This window comes from Dermacentor albipictus, unplaced genomic scaffold (assembly GCF_038994185.2).
Source record: "Dermacentor albipictus isolate Rhodes 1998 colony unplaced genomic scaffold, USDA_Dalb.pri_finalv2 scaffold_33, whole genome shotgun sequence".
Taxonomy (NCBI): domain Eukaryota; kingdom Metazoa; phylum Arthropoda; class Arachnida; order Ixodida; family Ixodidae; genus Dermacentor; species Dermacentor albipictus.
This window is the reverse complement of record NW_027225587.1, coordinates 2571693-2590953: the sequence shown is the minus strand read 5'-3', so window position 1 is coordinate 2590953 and position 19261 is coordinate 2571693. Positions and strand designations below refer to the sequence as shown.

The window sequence follows — 19261 nt, the reverse complement described above, 5'->3', positions numbered from 1 at the left end:
TTGGTCCTGACCTCCGAACATGTAGGTTCAGGTTTATCATTGAAACAGGAAGTAAAACACGTTGTTGGGCTAGTTGGTGCATTGTATTAAGAAAAAACCAGCAAAAAAAAAGACGGACACAGGAAACATACACAAGACAGGCCTCTTCCAGCCTCTTTCCTGTCTTCTCGTATGTTTCCTGTGTGCGCCTGTTTTTGGCTGGTTTCTTAAAACAGGAAGTTGTCTGCAGTGTTCAATTGTGCATACAATAATATCATTATAGGTAACAAAAACGAATCTCAAAGGCTACGCTTTTGGTGGCTGCGTGCGTTGAAAGCGATTACGAAAGCTATAATGCGTCAGAGCCGCCATGCATTGACGGTAATCTCAAAGGCTATGTTTTTCTGGCGCCGACAGCTTTAGCAGAAACTAAAAACTCGAAAATCAGATACCGAATATTCCCAGAATAAGTAAATATTTCACTGTATAATAATAGAATATTTTAAAAACCTATTTATGTTTGCGTAGATGCACGTGGAAGTGTTACAACCTTGGCAAAGCAGAACGCTGCAGTCATCCAACCCAATCCAAGCTCTAGCCATCGTCGCCACGCCATTTTTCATTCTGCGATCGTTTTAAGGGCAGCGGAGCAGCGTTTGTCACCTTCCGTGCCTGCCGAAGTCTCCTACTCAGCTACCAAGGTATGACAGCTACATCGATTTCTTTTTTAATTCGTTTGGGTATTGAAATGTGTTTTCTTCACAGGTGCCAGGATGCCTAGACTGCTGGAGAAGCCGCACGCGCGAAAAAGAGCGTCGCTGGAAACAAAGACGGTATTCGAGGACTTCGGATCTCGCACCGGCAGCCAGCAGTCAACAGCTCGAGAATTCGCAACTCTAGAACTGTGCAGTGGCGCGCATACCCCGCACGCATGCATTAACATGTGCGTTCGGGCTGTCCCTGCAAACATTTGTACGCCTTGTGATGCTGGTCGCTGCACCGAGGCGACATCGGAAGTTCAGGACGGTGGTTGTGACACTACGCGCACTAAGGACAATGTGCCTTGCTTCCCTGATGGATATATACTCTACGTGACGCTTCGGATGGTTCACTTCGCTGTGAGAACGGAACAGGATCCCTTAGGAGAGGTGTACGCACAAGTCAATGCGGGTTTTCTGGTAAGCAGGACCCCGGAGTCTACATTTGCTTTAGCTACCGCGGACTCTTCATCGGCGGCCTTTGATTCTCCTGGCAAACAGCTTCTCCTGGCTAATGCGCTCATGATCAGAGCTGTAGCCGTCAGTAGCGGTAAGATCGCCTGCTGATCTCTACGAAAATAAAAAGCTCCTTTTAAAAAAGTGAAGAATATATTAGTTGTTTTTATCTACAAGTTTATTTAATATCGTGAGAATATGGTCACTACGGCCACGGCGGGGACATTGTAAACGAGAGTACGCATTCGATGGCCAAGTGATTTTTAATAATTGTAAGAACGCACTACGCCACGAGAAAGAGCTATTGTTTAAAGAAAGTGAAGAATATATTGATTGTTCTTCACTAATAGTTCGTTTAGCCACGTCAGAATGTGGAGACATTGGGAACGAGAGTACGCATTTGACGGCAAGTTGACTTACGAGAACGCACTACGTCGCGAATAACATTTAAGCTGCAATACCATTAAGCATGTCCGAAAGTTTAAGGCATTAGCCAGTTAATGTCATTTTTTGTGCCCGTGTCGCAGAGTGCTAGTGAAGTGATGTAGTCAAGATTAATTCCTTCATGTCATTTCTGTTGCTTTCGCTGCTTAATAATGCTAATTGATGTATTTTTGCTCTTTCTTTTTATTCCATGCTGCAAACTCAAATGTCAAAGCAGGGTGGGCAATAAGTATTTTTGTTCTGCTGTTCTCTACCTTGTTGTGCTATTGAAATTGCAAGTTTTCTTCTTTATCCGTGTATTTATTTGTTCTTTGAACAGTACGCATATATCTGCTTATTGGTCTTTTTATGTATATGTATAAGGTGACAATAAACGTTTAATTGTATTTGGAAGTTGGTGTAAGTTCATTTCTCGTTTATTTAAAACAAGAATGCATTCAAGCATTAGACCAATGTAATATATATAATGGTCCGGTGCTTGAAGGCATGTGTATATCTGGAATATCCCCGGGAAGACACACACACACACACACACACACACACACACACACACACACACACACACACACATATATATATATATATATATATATATATATATATATATATCCTGAACGTCCCCTGAATGTCCATGCTGGATGTCCGCGTCGGACGTACTACGGATGCCAAAGCGATTACCTTTGGATTTCCCAGGGACGTCCCTCGGACGTACGTCGGACATTCATGGATATCCCACGGACATCCCGAATATCCAGAAAGGACGTCCGTCGGACGTCGCCCGGATATCCGTGGTTACTTGGGAACGCGCGCCGCGTTCTAGAAACGCAGCGCTCCCCCATCCACCGCTACCATCCGACTCTCGTGACGTATTGACAGGAGAGAGGAGGTGATGCGGTGGCCTTACATTTTTTTCTAGGTGGCTTTGGCAGTACGGGATGACAAATCAAAGAGACCTTTGTGACAGACCAGAGGATACCTGTCTGAGTGCTGTCGCATCAAGGCACAAAGACGTAAAGGGCGGGCTGCTGCTCTCGATAACCTCAGCTTTCGCTGTAGCAACGCGCCGAAGATTGTGTGCTACGATGACCTACCTCTCGGAAAGGTTAGAGGTGGGTTCTCGAGGCCAATGATGGCGAGGTTGAGAGCACTGACGGCGACCGAGACGATCGAGCTTGCTGCCGCGTTGCTGTCACTGCACGGACCTCGTGAGGCTCGTGACTCGCGTGCATCATGCACTGGTGCTGACTTCACAGGAAGTGGCACAAACCCACTACGGGCAATCGGCCGGCCTACACTGTAAAATAAGTTACGCCCTTAAAATTGAATAAGGGTGTGACTTCTTTTATAACTAACACTTTTACACCATTTTGGGCACAAGGAGGTGAGTTATATTCCCATTTACGCCCTTGTTCACTTTTCAATGGCGTAACTTATTTTACAGTGAATAGCGGCACTAGAAAAATGCGCTTGTCGTTTTATGGAGCTGACGTGTAGCGGTTTAGTCCAAGGCACTAATTTGGGCTAATTGGCCTGTCACTGTGAGATACTAAATAGCGCTAAAGATTTTACTTGGGGCAAACGCGATGTTGCCTGTATGGCCGGTGTGACGGCTGGCGTCTAGCACCTCGTGCAGAAAGGATTTTCACCCACCATGCCTCGTCGAAATGAAGCGTGACTTCCTAATTCGCCATGGTCATCTCGAGTGTGTGCCGGCCTGGCGGAAGCCCCGCAGTGTCTTCAGGCCTCTTTTGTGTGTGTGTGTGTGTTCGTTTACACTCCGCCGCTGGCTGCACGCGCTGAGGCAGTGGGCAGGGACGCCCCATTTGGTGATCGCTTTGTCTGAAGGGGCAAGGTTCTGACTGGTGTTGTATAAGTCGCGGGTCGCTTTTTTGGTCGCGACGATAGACTGCATTCTTTACAAGCACTGCTCCAGGAGGGCACATGTAACCGACAAACGGAGGCCCCAGGAGAGCGCACCTGAGGCTATACTAAAGCAGACGGCGCAGGATCTCCGGGGCACCCAAGGGGTAGCGGGGGGATCAAAACAGGAAGCAGGGCGGCCCGTGGGTTGGGGCCGCGGTGGCCGAAGCGTGCCAGGAGGGGGTGTTCGCATAAAAAATTGGCTGTCTGCCGGACAGCCGATCTTATATTCCCCTTTCACGCGAAATGCCCTGGCACGCGAAATAATGACACGCTGTTTTAGTTAGTAAAACACACGATTTAATAAATATAATTGCTTCGAGCCGCCAACTTGCGATGGTTCAGCACTACCGCGCCCCACGACTTCTGCCGGCACGCCCAGGGACAAGCGCAATTTAGAGCTGTGCACTGGCCGCAATTCTGAGCCCGCGCCCGGCCCGGGCCCTACACTACCACAGGCGGCCCGGTCCGGCCCGACCTGCAATAAGGCGACGCCGACATAAAAAGAAACAATATCAGGAAAAACAGCGGCGAGTTGAAAAAGTTCACCCGTTTCTACGCTACGCACGTTTTCGGCACCGCACCAACGTCGAGCTACCAGCACAGTTTCAACGCGGTACACGGCACGGGTGTTTGCAGCAGCGCGCGTCCGAGCGCTTTTTTTTTTCTTCTTTTTCGGAGGACTTCCCGGCGCACGGCCCGTTTCACGCTAATCCGCTAGGGCAGGCGCATGCGCCGTCGCGCCATGAAAGACGCGGATTGGAAATGCGCACCCGCCGTCCACCAAGCGCCAGAACGAGAAGTTGCGGGCCTGTGAGCATCTGCCACGGGCATAGATTCTCTATGCCATGGCGATGAAGTGTTCAGCGATAAAAGGCTCTGGTGGAGAGGATGCCCAGGGGCCGCCACTCAGGAGGCCAATCAGGGCGCTGCTGAATGACGCTTGCTCGTGCAGTGGCTCAGCCCCGGGAGGAGGAAGCATGGTTTCCACGGAAAATGAGCTCCAGTGCGCTAGCTGTGTCCACCATGTTGCTGTTACACCAGCGGTTCCTGGAGATCGAGCTAAGCCCATCGCGCCAGTTGGGGGATGAATTTCAACCTAAGCCATAGGTAGCTTGAGGTGAAGCCACTTGCAGTTCTCTGTCTGGTGTTTTGCCCCTATTGATAAAAAAGTTCTGGCAAATATTTTTTTTTGTTTTCCTTGATAATGCTTATTCTCAATGAGTTTTATCGATTAGGTAAAAAAAAAAAATTGGGGGGGCGGGCATTCACATGCATCATCATTGAAGGGTTAAGCGAACATGACATGATGTATACAGTTAACTAGCACTCTTCACACACTTTCTGGGGGCTAACTGCCTACCCATTTATGCTCGTCTTCAATCGTTTTCGCGACCTGGGTCACTGGGTAGTCCATGGTTGATGGTTAGCGCATAGGGCTGCTGTGCTGAGGTAACAAGGTTTGAAACCAACCGTTGCACCAACTTGGGTCACTGAGTATGTGCCATTGTGTACATACATGCCGCTCTTCAACAAACCACACCGACATGGGTCACTGTGGATGCAGGACTTAGGAGGCACCGCTGTTAAAAAAAACTCTGCCGACGACTTGGAGCGCCGGATATATGCCACTTGGTCTATGCTGGTATTCAATGAACCTGTTTGATGCCAACTTGGGTCACTGGGCATGATCCAGTAGGTGTGTGCGCTTTTCGATGAACATCTCTGACGCCAACTTGGGTAACCCGGCATGTGCCACTCGGAAGGAGTTGCCTCTACAGTGACGAAAAAGATCCCTTAAACTTATCCAATGCTGAGTGGAATCAAACCCAGTTCACAAGGGTTCCTCAAGGACAGCAACGCTATGCACTAGCAGGCTGCACCACAAATGCGCTGCGTATGTGCAGCTTTCAATGAATGCCTTTCAGGCCAACACTTTGTCAAGCTGCACTATGAATGCACTGTGTATGTACCGCTCTTCAATGAACCTCTCACCAATTTGGGTCAATTAGTATTACCCACTGAGCATAAGCAAGGCAACAGTTCTCAGAGTTCTGAGCCACCTGTGCTATGCACTTCTTGTATCAGAGGCCACGTGTGAATTTCTCGGCAGTGCCACTAGATGGTGGAGAGTGTCCAGAATGAAGCACAAGAGCCCAGTTGCCACATGACACATTTCTCAACACTCACATGCACTGGTGTGCCATGCATTTACTGGCCACCTACAGGCTTCGTGGCAGCGGCGCCTGATGGCACCAAGTGATCTTAGGGAAGCGCGAAAGAGGAGTCCCCAGAGCAGTACATGATACATACATAACTAGTTTCAACAGTGGCAGTGCGTTGCGTTGCTGCATTGATTCAATGCTAAACACTTTACAGTCAACAGTCATTGCGAGATGAATTCTGCCCAATTTATTGGGTAGTGCCTTGAGCACTATTCTCTATCACTCACCTTTGTGTACATTACATTTAGTACACATTGGCACAGACTGATTGGTCAGGCATATGGGCAGACCAAAAAGAACTAAGCACACTTTTCATTGCACAGTTATTAAGTGCATTGACAAAATGCCTCTCGCTACCAGCGGACGTTGCTATCATGCAAAAGCAGAAATGAAGCCCCAGTAAGTTTTCACGCTAATAATGCATCAATTAAGCAAGAGTTTGTGTGATAGCAAGTCGTATAGTTATCACATTATTGGGCTTAGAAGAAAATTATGCAGATCCACGAACTGTGGGAATCTATGTTGCACAAACCACTTTGTAGGTAGCTTGCTATCCAACATCATGACATTCTGCAAAGCATCACCAGACATCATTCTTATCATAGCATGCATGTCATGCATATCCCGATTTATCGAGCTAGAGAAATTACCATGACTGCATCATGACCACGAGTATGTGATTCATATCATGCATATACTGATATTGTCATCAGCCTATTTTTATATTCACTGCACGACGAACGCCTCTCCCAGTGATCTCCAATTGCACCTTTCGTGCGCTAGCCGATTCCCACTTGCGCTTGCAAATTTGCCTATTTTCTACCGTCCTCTACTGTGCTTCCCTTCCCTTGGCACACATTCTATAACTCTAATGGTCCACCAGTTATCTGTCCTATGCATTACATGGCCTGCCCAACTCCATTTTTCTTTTCTCTTGATGTAAACTAGAATATCGGTTATCCCCATTTGCTCTCCGATCCACACCAGTCTAAAAATGCAGATCAGGGCATACAGATGTGCTCCGTCATCATATCTGTTCACCCTTTGGCTTTAAGGCGTCAGGACTGCCGACACCATTTAGTCAGACTCTCTTGAATTTCTGAACACATTTATTCATTTGTACATCCACATATTATTCACTAAAAAAGAAGCCCCACAAAGACGCCATCCAAGACAGAAAAGGACAATGTGCCCACACATATTTTTGGCAGGTTTGTTTAACTTGTGTTTTGGAAGTACCTCCACGTAAGCCAACATTGCTCACTCTCCACACACATACGCACATGTACACGCATGCACGGCACACAAGACGAATATTAGATGGTTGACTTGTCCCAGCTCCTGCCTTCCTTTGAAAAATGGGAAATTGCAGGTCATCCAAGCTAATCCATGCAGGTGAACGAATTATGGAAGGAACATAAGATGCCAACAGTTCCTGTACAGGCCTCAACTACTTCAGTGCACCTCAGTTCACTATGACACTTGTAGATTAAAGTTACCTTCTAGATGCCACTGCCATGCTGTCTTGGTGGCTGTCAAATGTTTGTCACAAAACACAGCATAGGGTTGAATTGTCAGACACAGAGCAATGTGATGAATGAAGTAGAAGGTGACAATAATTATGAAATTAAAACAGACTTAAAATAAGTGGAGACATTGAAATGGTAAAAACTAAAAGTAGCGAGTTCATTATGAGAGAGCGCTAGCTGTGTTCCTTCAAAGAGGCGGTAAAAGAATGATGTAGAGCGGCCACACAAATTCACGTCATCCAATTCATAAAGCGTTCGTACAGACACGCATATAAATATATAATATGTACACAATGTGCCACGTCACTGTTTGCTCCTAAGAGAGAGCTGCTTTTCTGGCAAGCTTTCGGTCAAGGTGTCCTCTGGAATGGCCAAATCGGACTCCTGAAAGAAGAATGCAGGACAAAAATAAAGAAATATAGTCGGAAGACTAAGCCACTTTCAGTAACTACAAACAACTTGTTTGTATTATTTTTTAAATGAGCACCTCTGGATAAGCTGCAACACCTTTATAATGGGGCCCTAAACCACTCAGGGGAAAGAAAAAAAAAAATTCTGGGGGTATTCATGCCAAAACCACAATCTGATTAGGAGGCACACCATAGTGGGTGGGATTCGGGATTAGTTTTGACCACCTGGGGTTCTTTAGTATACCTAAGTACAGGAGCATTTTTGCATTTTGCCCCCATCGAAATTTGGCCACCGCGGCTGTGATGAACCAGTAAACTTAGTAGCACAATGCCCTAGCCGCTAGCTAAGCTAAGCTACTACAGCAGGTACCACTCAGGAACACGTAAGAGCCAGACCACTTTGGACACTTTTATGAACATTCCCCTACGATATGTATTTTAATAGATAAAATAAGAGAGGAGTTCTGCCATTCTGAAGTGTACAGTGGCACAGGGCATTTTGCAGTTGCCTTCTCACAGCATTGCTTAGCGTTATACCATGTGGCTGCCAATGAAGCCCTGTGAGGATGGATACGAGCTCCTGCAAGCACTTGAGCCGCGCTTGTCAAGCAATAAAGCGAAGATTTCTTTGGCTCTTTCCCGCACAGTGCGTGGATGGCTGTCTCCCTGAGTGGTCGGTGCTGATCCCAGAGGCAGCTTGAAGAGCTACTAAAGAGAAACGCTGAACTAGTTTAGGCTGGTAAATTTTGCGGTAACAGGTTGATTATTAGAAGAATGTGAATGTCAAAATTGAATTTCTTGAATTTTGAGCCAATGCCAACTTGCCTTTAACACTGCCCGGGTGGAGTCAGATTTCAAAGTACTTAATTCACAGTTTGTGCTGTTTTGGCCCTGTAAAAGATCCTCAATCTTGGCAAGGTCAGTTTATGGCTTTTTTTTTTTAGAATGCAATGCAGTCTACGTTTCACCAATAACTTAACTAGGCGCAAGAAATTGCTGGTATCACGGTGGCTCTTGCAACAAACTGTATATTACTACTTACGGAGTGCTGCGCCACTGGACACTCCCCCTTGCAGGAGCAGAGGGAGGAGCAGCTCCTCTGCTTCTTGGAACATCCACAGCGTCCCGAGCGACACAGTCCTCGGCACTTGCAGGCAGCCGCCGATGCAGAGCGCTTCAGTAAACGATAGCAAGAAAAGCACTTGAAGGCCAACCGCAACAGGATTCAGGACATCCACAACAAGCATTTCTAATCGTGTATATATAGCCCGAAACAACCTAAAAATGCAGTAGCAAGTACACCACTGTCACACTCAAACAGTTTAAGCATAGAGGTGCCAAGCAATTCACTATCATCATCAGACTATTTGTATTGCAGGATACAGGCCTCTCTCGAAGATTTTCAATTACCCACGTCTGCTGCCAGTGAGCCCCTCTTGTGCCTGAACATTTTCAAATTTGATCGCATGAACTACTTCCTTGCCGTCCTTGACTGCAGCTCCCTTTCTTCTGGCACCCTTTGTGATACTCAACAGACCGGTGGTTATCTACACTACGCATTACATGGCCTACCCAGCTCCATTTCTTTTCTCTATAATGTCAACCAGAATATTGGCGAACTTTGTTTGCTCTCTAATCTGCACTGTTGTTTTCCTGTTTATCAATGTTGCACGTAACATTTTTCGTTCCATCAGTCATTGCGCGGTACTCAACTTCATCTTTCCGTTGGTGAAATGTAATGATTGTGGACTTTTAAAGGATAGCAGTAAGCTGACTTTGTTGGAATGCATATGGCGGGCATTACCCGTTTCTGCTCTTCCAACCAATTACATTGATTCATTTTTGTAATGTCACAGTGGCGACAAACTTCCTTCAACATTGCTCTCTCCTGGCAACTATGTTTTCCAGTACAGAGAGAAATTCCGTGCAGTTCTGCAGGCGGAGCCTGTGCTGAATTATAAGTATAGATGTTTGGCATAAACGTGAAGCAGTCTTTATGCTAATTTGACATTGTGTGGACACGCCCTATAAAGCTTGTGAAACTTTATGGTTTTGATACCACATCTCAAAATGCTAAACCATGAAATGCTGAGAACCAGTGCCTGCCTGGACATCCAGGTGTCCACAGCGTGACAGCGGAATCGGCATGCGTGCATGCAGTTCAGGGAGTTGTGCAATGCCTATTTACTACCAGTTGTCCGTGTCATCTGCTAAGGTACAATTCAAAGACCATTATGCCAAGGTTATTTAGATTGTTTATATTATTAACTTGTAAGCACTTTAACCAAAGCAAAATTTTGTTGCAGTTGCCCATCTAAGGCCCCTGGAGCAAGCCTTCACCTGCAGTTTAGAGCCCTAAGGCTGTGTACTGCAAACAATATTTTTGTACAGCTCTATTCATTTCTTATAGACTGCAGCACTTACTGGCTTATCTTAGCAATAATAGCATCACACTGTCATGCAAGTTATTAATGAAGGACAAACAGAATGGAAAAATTGATTGTTACAATATATAGCTCTTGAGAGACATTTCAAAGCGATGCCATCTTTATTTTGCTTCATTGTATGCGCTACTGCTGTCCACAACATTAAGGTGAACTCCTCACTTTGATAAATTTTGCCACTTTTAAGAAACCACATGTCAATATAACGAATGGCAGGAAGTGAATTATACATCTGGAACCGAACAAACCATAAGATTGTCTTGTTATCACATTAATAGAGTTCATCAAGACAAAGTATACTTTATTTGGTGTGGCCTTACATCTAAAAATCTACACAGGGAAGGACTTCATGCTTATTTTGAGCACCCGAGGCAGATGTGTTTCTAAAGATCACACACGGCCATTTCTGCACTCTGCTTTCTTCAAAATGCAGTTGTGACAGCTTGAAATGGAATCCACAACCTTTCGGTCTTAAAATATCTGCACATTCACTTGGGCAATAAAATATTTGCAATGACTTGCGCCCGTTGATTGTGGGTGCTCCTAAGCTTAACAGGAAATGTGTTACCACATCTGCTAACACCGGGACAGAGAGCCCAGAAAACAAAGTACTAGTTTGAAATTCACATAGCCATTTTCTAGCCATTTCTTAGCCACAAATTTTAGCCGCTTTAAGGACAAACAGAGCAGGGACAGCTGAAATGAATGGCCATGTTCGTTCAAAAACATGAATACCTAATTTTTTTGTTTCTAGACAGTGTAGCAATCTTGCCCATTTCAATACTGCGGTAGACTTTGTGAGGAACCTTGTATGTCAATTTGTTTTTTCACCACTGCTGTTCAGCCTAACCAAAGTTCTAGATGAGAAGCCAGCGCCCCCACACACAGACCTTGGCGGTGGACGTGGAACGTCTTGTTTGCCGCAGGCGTCACGAGAACGTGATCTTTTCGGGTGAAGGCAGCTGATGAATAAACCCCATATGCTACCTGAAGGCATCAATGTTGCCGGATTCGAGACCCTCGTTAAGTAATAAACGAGAAGAAAGGGGGTTAACCGAGGGACCCGATAATTATTAGTCATATAATGAGAAGCCAACAAACACTGACACCAAGGACAACATAGGGAAATTGCATGTGCTTAATAAATGAAATAAAGTAATGATAAATTAACGGAAATTAAAGTGGATGAAAAAACAACTTGCCGCAGGTGGGAACCAAACCCACAACCTTCGCATGTCGCGTGCGGTGCTCTACCAATTGAGCTACCGCGGCGGCGTTTCCCGATCCACTTTCTTGGGTATTTATGTGTACTAGTAGAACCCTGGGAGTGTTAGCCAGCGCCCCCACACACAGACCTTGGCGGCGGACGTGGAACGTCTTGTTTGCCGCAGGCTAACACTCCCAGGGTTCTACTAGTACACATAAATACCCAAGAAAGTGGATGGGGAAACGCCGCCGCAGTAGCTAAATTGGTAGAGCATCGCACGCGACATGCGAAGGTTGTGGGTTCGGTTCCCACCTGCGGCAAGTTGTTTTTTCATCCACTTTAATTTCCGTTAATTTATCATTACTTTATTTCATTTATTAAGCACATGCAATTTCCCTATGTTGTCCTTGGTGTCAGTGTTTGTTGGCTTCTCATTATATGACTAATAAATATCGGGTCCCTCGGTTAACCCCCTTTCTTCTCGTTTATTACTTAACGAGGGTCTCGAATCCGGCAATATTGATGCCTTCAGGTAGCATATGGGGTTTATTGACCAGCTGCCTTCACCCGAAAAGATCACGTTCTCGTGACGCCTGCGGCGAACAAGACGTTCCACGTCCGCCGCCAAGGTCTGTGTGTGGGGGCGCTGGCTAACACTCCCAGGGTTCTACTAGTACACATAAATACCCAAGAAAGTGGGTGGGGAAACGCCGCCGCGGTAGCTCAATTGGTAGAGCATCGCACGCGACATGCGAAGGTTGTGGGTTCGGTTCCCACCTGCGGCAAGTTGTTTTTTCATCCACTTTAATTTCCGTTAATTTATCATTACTTTATTTCATTTATTAAGCACATGCAATTTCCCTATGTTGTCCTTGGTGTCAGTGTTTGTTGGCTTCTCATTATATGACTAATAAATATCGGGTCCCTCGGTTAACCCCCTTTCTTCTCGTTTATATATATATATATATATATATATATATATATATATATATATATATATATATATATATATATATATATTGTAATCGAGTGTATGCAGAAGAAACAAAAGTGTGATGTCTCCGATGAGCCAATTGTGATGGCTCATGAGTGGCTTGTCATGTAAATGCATGGCAAGTGAGCAATACTAACCCTTTGCACGGTTGTTAATAAGCAACCATGTGATCACTCAGGATTGGCATATGGGCTTTCCGACTAAGGGGCCAGCCATGTCAAGCTGCTGAACATGCGTCCGGAATGTGTAGTCTTAAGTTGCACTTACTGCATACTTCACATTCTTATCACCAGAATACATATTTTGAGCTGTCGGCTAACAAATATTCATTTCAATGTACCCACTACTGCCTTGGATCTTGAATTTTGATTTTATATACAGTAGTAGAATATTCCTTGCAATAAAGCATGGCCAAGGAAATTTCAAACTTACTGCGTTACATCCAAGTATTATATCTGTGTTCTTCATATAAGAGTTTTACTATCTAAAGAACTGTCTTTTACACACAGCTGACTGCTGTCTAAACCACGCTCTCCGGATATACAATAGGCTTCCTTTGATTCGACTCCAGTTAACTTGAATTCTTGGTTAATTCGATCCTGACCAAAAGTCCTAGCTGGCGCCTATGCATATTTATGGGCCCAAATTTTTATTTCGATCCTAAACTTGGCTTTTGCCAAATAATTCGAAATATTTCTAACTTGGCCAGTACGTATGCCTAACCTCTTTGGTGACCCCAATAGTGACTCCCTTACTGGCAGCCTCTTTTGGCAGAGCTTAGGGGACAGTGAATGTGTTGAATGAATGTCATCCTCCCATACAAAACACTCACTTTTTACGTGCTATAGGAAAACTTTTCATGTAATAATGGTAGCTCAATGTCTGATTACGGTGTTTGCCTTCTTTTCTTTCCCAGGAAAATTGGGCCAGGAATTGTGTTAGCGATGTTCGTGTGCTTTGCTGCATAAAGGCCAACCTTCATGGAGGGATCTTTAGCGCCAAATTTTGTGCAGCGAAAAATTCAGTGCAAAGCGCCGCCACATATTCATCACCCCACACTCCATGCAAGCAAGAGCGGGCTAATGCTGCCGACCATGCAGCTGACACAGCCCACGAGGAGTTATTGTGGCCAGACTAGGTCTATTTAGGCGTCGAATGACATTGGTCCAAGTGAATCAGCTATGTTTCTTTGACGTGTTTTTCTGCATGTTGTTTAACTCGACTCGCTGGATAATTGGATCAATTTCGTTGGTCCTGGCAGCGTCCAATTAAAGGAAGTCAACCGTAGTTGCTGCACATAAACAAGAGGAGGTGAGAGAAACAGCATAACATTCATACCACAAAGAAAATTGGAAAATCAAAAAGAACAGCGATTTCATAAAACACTGAAATCATAATCTACAAATTTTTGCCAGTCCTCTTCGGACAAGTGCCAGGTGTTGTGCAGGAGTTACCTATATGCAAATGCATAACAAGAGTGATTTCCTCAACTCCATTAATGAAGTCCTCCTTCCAAGGCACAGAAGAGCAATAACATACCTTCATGGATTTAGGCTCCTGCAACTGCCGCTTGCGGCTGGCCTGAAGGGAACAAAAGAAGAGTGATTCAATTCAACATCACAAACCAACCCAAAGGCTATGAGAGGTGCTGAAGAGAAGGGCTCTGGATTAATTTTCACCACTATGGATCGCTCAATTTGCACCCAAAACATGATACACAAGCTTTATCTTTTTCCCATCTTGTCCCCACCGAAATGTTGAAATTAGAATTAAATTCCGAAGTTTTACGTGCCAAAACCATGATACGACTATGAGGCACGCTGTAGTGGGGGGCTCCGGATTAATTTTGACCACCTGGGATTCTTTAACGTGCACCCAATGCACAGTACCCATCAAAATGTTGCCAGCGGGAATTGAACATGCGAACAGGTTAAGCGACAGAATGTCACACCCACTTTCCAACTGCAGTGGCAACTCCAATAGGCCTCGTCCATGCTCAACCATCACAGCATTCCAGATTTCAGTAAGAAAGCGCAATGCAAAGAGGCGGTGCAGTTTAGTTCAATCTGCGGAGAGTACCATTGAAGGAGACCGCAGCCACATTTAGTGGGGCAGTGCTGGTGGTCCGGCATACCACTCATCCTTGGCCGCCGACTAGCTGGTATTCTCCCTCGAGATTTCATCTTTCTTGTTCTCTTGGGGTGCAGCTGATAGTGGCCCTCATCGTAGGTGCCCTCCTCCTAATTCAACATGCAAAGTACTTACATTATGTACAGTGTGCACAGAGGCATTACATGTGCATGCCCATGGGGAGGTGCATAGAAAGAATGAAGTTGGCATGAAGAAGGAAGTGGGAATTGATGGACTGCTTACATGCAGTTGCGATCATTGGATTTTGGCCTTAATCTCATCAGAAGGTGCACATTCAGAGTAAAGGAAGAAGGATTCAGCCAGGAGATTATAACTCTAGGCCAACTCTCACTTTCATATTTACATCTGAAGTAATGCAATGCCCTTGTTAGACAACTGCTGAACCAGTATGAATGAAATTTGCTGCACATAAGAGTGGAATTCTACCAACCATAGGAAGCAAAATTTCACCCTAGGGCCTCAAACCAAAATTTCAAACTAGGTCCTCAATTTTTTTTATTAGAAATTACAGAAAATTGATAAGTTGAGAAAGAATAGCATCTGTCATAGCATCTAAAGTGGACAATATATAGCAGCTTACGTGAAATTGTTAATGTTTACGATGGTTTTGCGAAAGTACTTGCGTATTAGTGGAATTTTCATAGTGCTGCACAAAACATCAATTTTGTCTACTTAAGATGTCAAACAATTGCAAGCTACGTAAGTTATGTTTCATTATGCTTAAGTTAGAGTTGCAATCACAATGCTACAGTTATTAAATTATGTGATTTTCAACAATTTTTGTAAAAAAAAAAATGGTGTAAAATTGTCTATTCCTTGCAGTTGGCAGATTTTAACTTTCTTTCAAATGCAACAAATCACATTAAATGTGGTGCAGTGCATGCTGAGCAAAATGATTTCTTCATTCCCATGTACCAGGATAGGAGCTTCTTGGGAGAAGCTTCTTAAACACAACAGTGATTTGAATGACACTTCTTACATGACAGCTTACCATTTCTAAGGCCATTCATAAAGGTGAAAAAAAATTCACTCGTGATTACAATGCTCCTCAATGCAAAATTTGAATGCAGCTCTTTATTCATTTTCATTTCGTGATATATTGAGGCAAAGGATTTGAGGGAGACGTGTCGCAGAGTCGGCAGTCGTCGAACATCTGCTCAGCAGGTCAAGTGCTGGGGGCTCCTAGCATGGACAGGGTTGGTTCTCACCAGCCGTTCCCCTACCCCTGTCAAGTCTCTTGCTCTTATGAGGAACTTGCTGCCATATGATACGACGCATGCAAAAAATAGTGGTGTGGTTGACTACGATTCTCGTGTTTCATTCCTTTATTTGTGACCCAATGGAAACTGCTGCACTCTCACATGGTATACGACGTGACTCACGTGCCAATTGTCTCAAATGGTTTGTTCTGTGCTGTGCGTCACAAGAAGCCAATACTACAGTTAGGAGAAACTGATCCCTTGGCTATCACCGGCTTCAATTTTTTTTAAATCCTTTCTCAAGTATGAATCCTCAGTTCACAGTAAGGCCCAACCTATGAGCAATTCCACGTGAGGGCACCCTGGGCAAGGGTAATGGGAAGGATTGTGCATGCTAGTAGAGTAGAAAACGAATGGAGGTGAGACGCATGTCTTGTGTGTGTAGCTAGGAATGCACATGCATGAATGCGATAATGTGGAACATCAATGTTTGGACTTGGCGACGAATTTCCTTGGTCCATGGTGTCACGAATGGCAAACTAGGCAAGTGATACTAACTGACATCCGTAAATATAATCCAACAATCTAGCCTCACCTATTCCTTTTCAGCGGTCTGTAGTTGGGATGAAAGAGCCTCATAATTCTGTTGCACAATAACTGGTGCAAACATCTGAATACTGCATTTGTTGAGTACAGGGCAGATTACTGTGAACTGTTCCAGAGTAGTGAAAGTGAAACGTGCGGTTACCTGGCCCAGTTCACTGGTGAGACACCAGTCTGGGTCGTTTTCATCATCGCTGTTGTGTTCGCTCTCGTTGCTCGACTCCAGGTCATCAAAGGTGAGGGCTCGTTGCTCGACGCCAGTTTTCGTCTGCAACAATGTACATGCCACACGAGGTGTCACAACGAAACAAGGTGCATGGTGTGGTTTCTAAATGTATGGATATTGTTGCTGGGTTAGTCGATCAGTAAGTAGGCATTAGAACTGCGTAAATGTACACATCATGTAACGAAAAACCTCCCCACAATTAAGTTGGTAATATCAGCAAATTGCTTTGTTATATCAAAATTATGTTCTATTGAACTTCAATATTTCATGCAAAATGAGTACAGCCACAGATGGACTTCTCTTACATACATGGAAGGGCCTGCAAAATTTTCTGAATTACTATGCAATTGGCAAAAGCAAGTTTAAATGAGAAAAGAATTGTTTTGTTCACTTTGAGAGTCGGCAACGAAACATATGGTTTCATGCCGTGTTGACGGTATCGTCACATTGTTAGTACAAAGCGAAGCCAGCCATGCTTTTATGTACACTCTGCCCCCGTGGCTGATAGTGTTGGTCACAGTGGGGCGATGCCATCATGAAAAACGCCAGCAGCTGGGAGACAAATGCTTCGTCTGCTTGTTGCTTAGATACATCTTCCAAACTCTAGATTGCGCAACCTCCATCACTAAAAGAGGGAAGGCACAGGGCCACGCCATCCCAGCTCGCTCAGTCTTTGAACGCGCAGCAGGTCACCTCAAAAGCAGGGCACGCAGGCTGTGTATGCGGTCAAGCCACACTGACAACCGTGCGCAGCAACAGCTGCGCTAGAAAAGGAGACGCACGTTAACGCCTGCCCCAATCACCCACGCGTTACCGGAAGCTCGCTCCTTTCTCCTTCCTCATGCGGGTAGACAGTGCTCATCAAGCCAGCATCCTTCTTGGCTCGCCCTCCCATCCTTTCACTTGTACCTAGAGCACACAGTACTCCAGGTACATGGGGCATGATAGGTCACACATGAGGCGTGATAGAATCTCGTTACATTTTCACTTTATACGGAACATGAAACTGTACCGCTTTGGGTCGCATGATTTGAGAGGCAAGTTCTTAAGCAGCCACATGTATTTCAACCATTTGACCAAATGAGTCCTCAGAAATTTCTATTTACTGCCTCGGTATTCCTTCACAGCGGCAGTGAAATTTCTTTATATTCAATTTATATTCAAATTGTATCAGACATACGCAGGATCTTTTTTCGGGGGGGGCAACCCAAGGTAACTTCTATGCAAATGAGGGGGGAGTGTGTACTTTACTAGTATCAATGTGAATAACGTCCACCATTCGCCATAAAAACTCGTAAACCCAGAAAAGAGAAATGAAATAAGGTGTATTTTACAGGTACGCGCTTTGCTAACACCTCTCCTTTACTTGGAAAACAGGGAACTACGTCAAATTATGCGCCGTAATGACACTACCAAGAAGTAAAGAAGCCAAAGTGTAAAATAAAGATTACTTTAGTAGAATACGATTTAAAAAAAAAAAAAGCAGTTGGCAACCAAGGCACACAAACTGCGCGCGGTTGTGTTACTTCGCCAGCCAATCACAAAAGTAAACAAAATCGTCGTCATGTGGTCTTTTAAAAATGTAGTCGTACTTGATACCTCCGGAGCGTCTGCTGTTCTTGAAGAGTCTTTTCATCGGCGGAAGCAATGAGGTGTGCTACAGACATGGACCAAGTGTACGGAGTCTGAGCATTGCACTCTTCAAAAGTCTGCGGTGTTGTCCATTTCACTGCTGAACCCGTTTTACTCATGAAACTTCACTGCCAACTAAAGCGAAACTTAATAAACAGCGGCAGCAGAGCAAGCATGTTATTTCAGTTCAATAAAGAATTAGGGTTTGGCCATTCCACTGTAATAGGCGAGGAAAAATGTATAAAATTATGCGCTAATAATTTTATTTTTGTGGTTACCGCCCTATTCGGGGAACAGGAAAAGTTTGAAGTACGAATTATTTGCAGCCTCCCGGAAGAACAGTGGCTGGCGGTTATGAGGGCGTGGGCGGGACTTCACTGCAGACTTAATTTGTATCCGACTACAGCAGCGTCTTTTTGAATGAGCTCTGGAAGAACTATAGAGAAATATATATTTGAGGAACCGTCACAGTTGTTTCGTATCCCTCGTTTATGCTCTACCAAGTAAAGTACTGCAAACAACTCGTATTGTTATTTGGGAAGTTATGTAACAATGCTTGGCTGCCAGTCCAGTACAACCACGTAGGGCGCAGGACGCTGTGATTCTGGAAGTGCTATCCCCACCGCGGAAGCTTAGCAAGACACTTATATAAGCACAGCATAGAAGTGGCTATGTCAGGCCGCTCGACTGGTAACTGTAGAAGCATCATTCAAAGCACACGGAATTGTTATCCACTTTCGGCGGCGTTTTTTCTACTTCCTCTATAAATAAAAAGATGTTGATCTATAAATATTTTCATAAACAATGGTTAAATTTGTTAACTTTCGCTTTTTCTTCCTCTTTGGCTGTTGCCTCGGTTGCCGACAATGGATTCCTCAGTACGTCACTTAATTTCTTAACGCCTTGAGACTCTCGTTTCCAGGTGGCAATTTTGCACGAAAAGTGCTCTACGATTAGGCAAAAACCAGACAAGGTAACGGATGACATCCATGTTGCTTATGGATTTAACGGTTATTGCAGGGTTCCATGATGGACGCTGTTTCGCATTATTTTTTCACCTTATCTAACCCATATCGCGGTTATA

General features: G+C 44.7%; 2 protein-coding genes and 1 long non-coding RNA gene across 9 annotated transcripts in view; 1 reads left to right on the top strand and 2 right to left on the bottom strand.

Moving 5' to 3' along the window:
* The window catches only part of LOC139052759 (chromosome-associated kinesin KIF4A-like), a 124410-nt gene extending 121560 nt beyond the window's left edge, over window positions 1-2850 (bottom strand). The window contains exon 1 of one of the 2 annotated variants that reach the window (XM_070529832.1): window positions 2729-2850. The gene's annotated coding sequence lies outside the window, so the exon portion shown is untranslated. The remainder of the gene's footprint in view (window positions 1-2728) is intronic. The other variant, XM_070529834.1, reaches the window with a different exon arrangement.
* LOC139052768 (uncharacterized) lies at window positions 509-2030 on the top strand. Its single transcript, XR_011510050.1, has 2 exons — window positions 509-680; window positions 745-2030. It is a non-coding gene; the product is annotated as an uncharacterized lncRNA (long non-coding RNA).
* A 4023-nt stretch (window positions 2851-6873) lies between the features above and the next one.
* The window catches only part of LOC139052758 (chromosome-associated kinesin KIF4A-like), a 104673-nt gene continuing 92285 nt past the window's right edge, over window positions 6874-19261 (bottom strand). For all 6 annotated transcript variants that reach the window (XM_070529822.1, XM_070529825.1, XM_070529824.1 and 3 more), the window contains 4 exons: window positions 16465-16587; window positions 13906-13947; window positions 8764-8895; window positions 6874-7695 (listed from right to left, as the gene is read on the bottom strand). In XM_070529822.1, coding sequence (XP_070385923.1) covers window positions 7615-7695; window positions 8764-8895; window positions 13906-13947; window positions 16465-16587 — 378 coding nt within the window. In that variant the 3' untranslated portion in view covers window positions 6874-7614. The remainder of the gene's footprint in view (window positions 7696-8763; window positions 8896-13905; window positions 13948-16464; window positions 16588-19261) is intronic.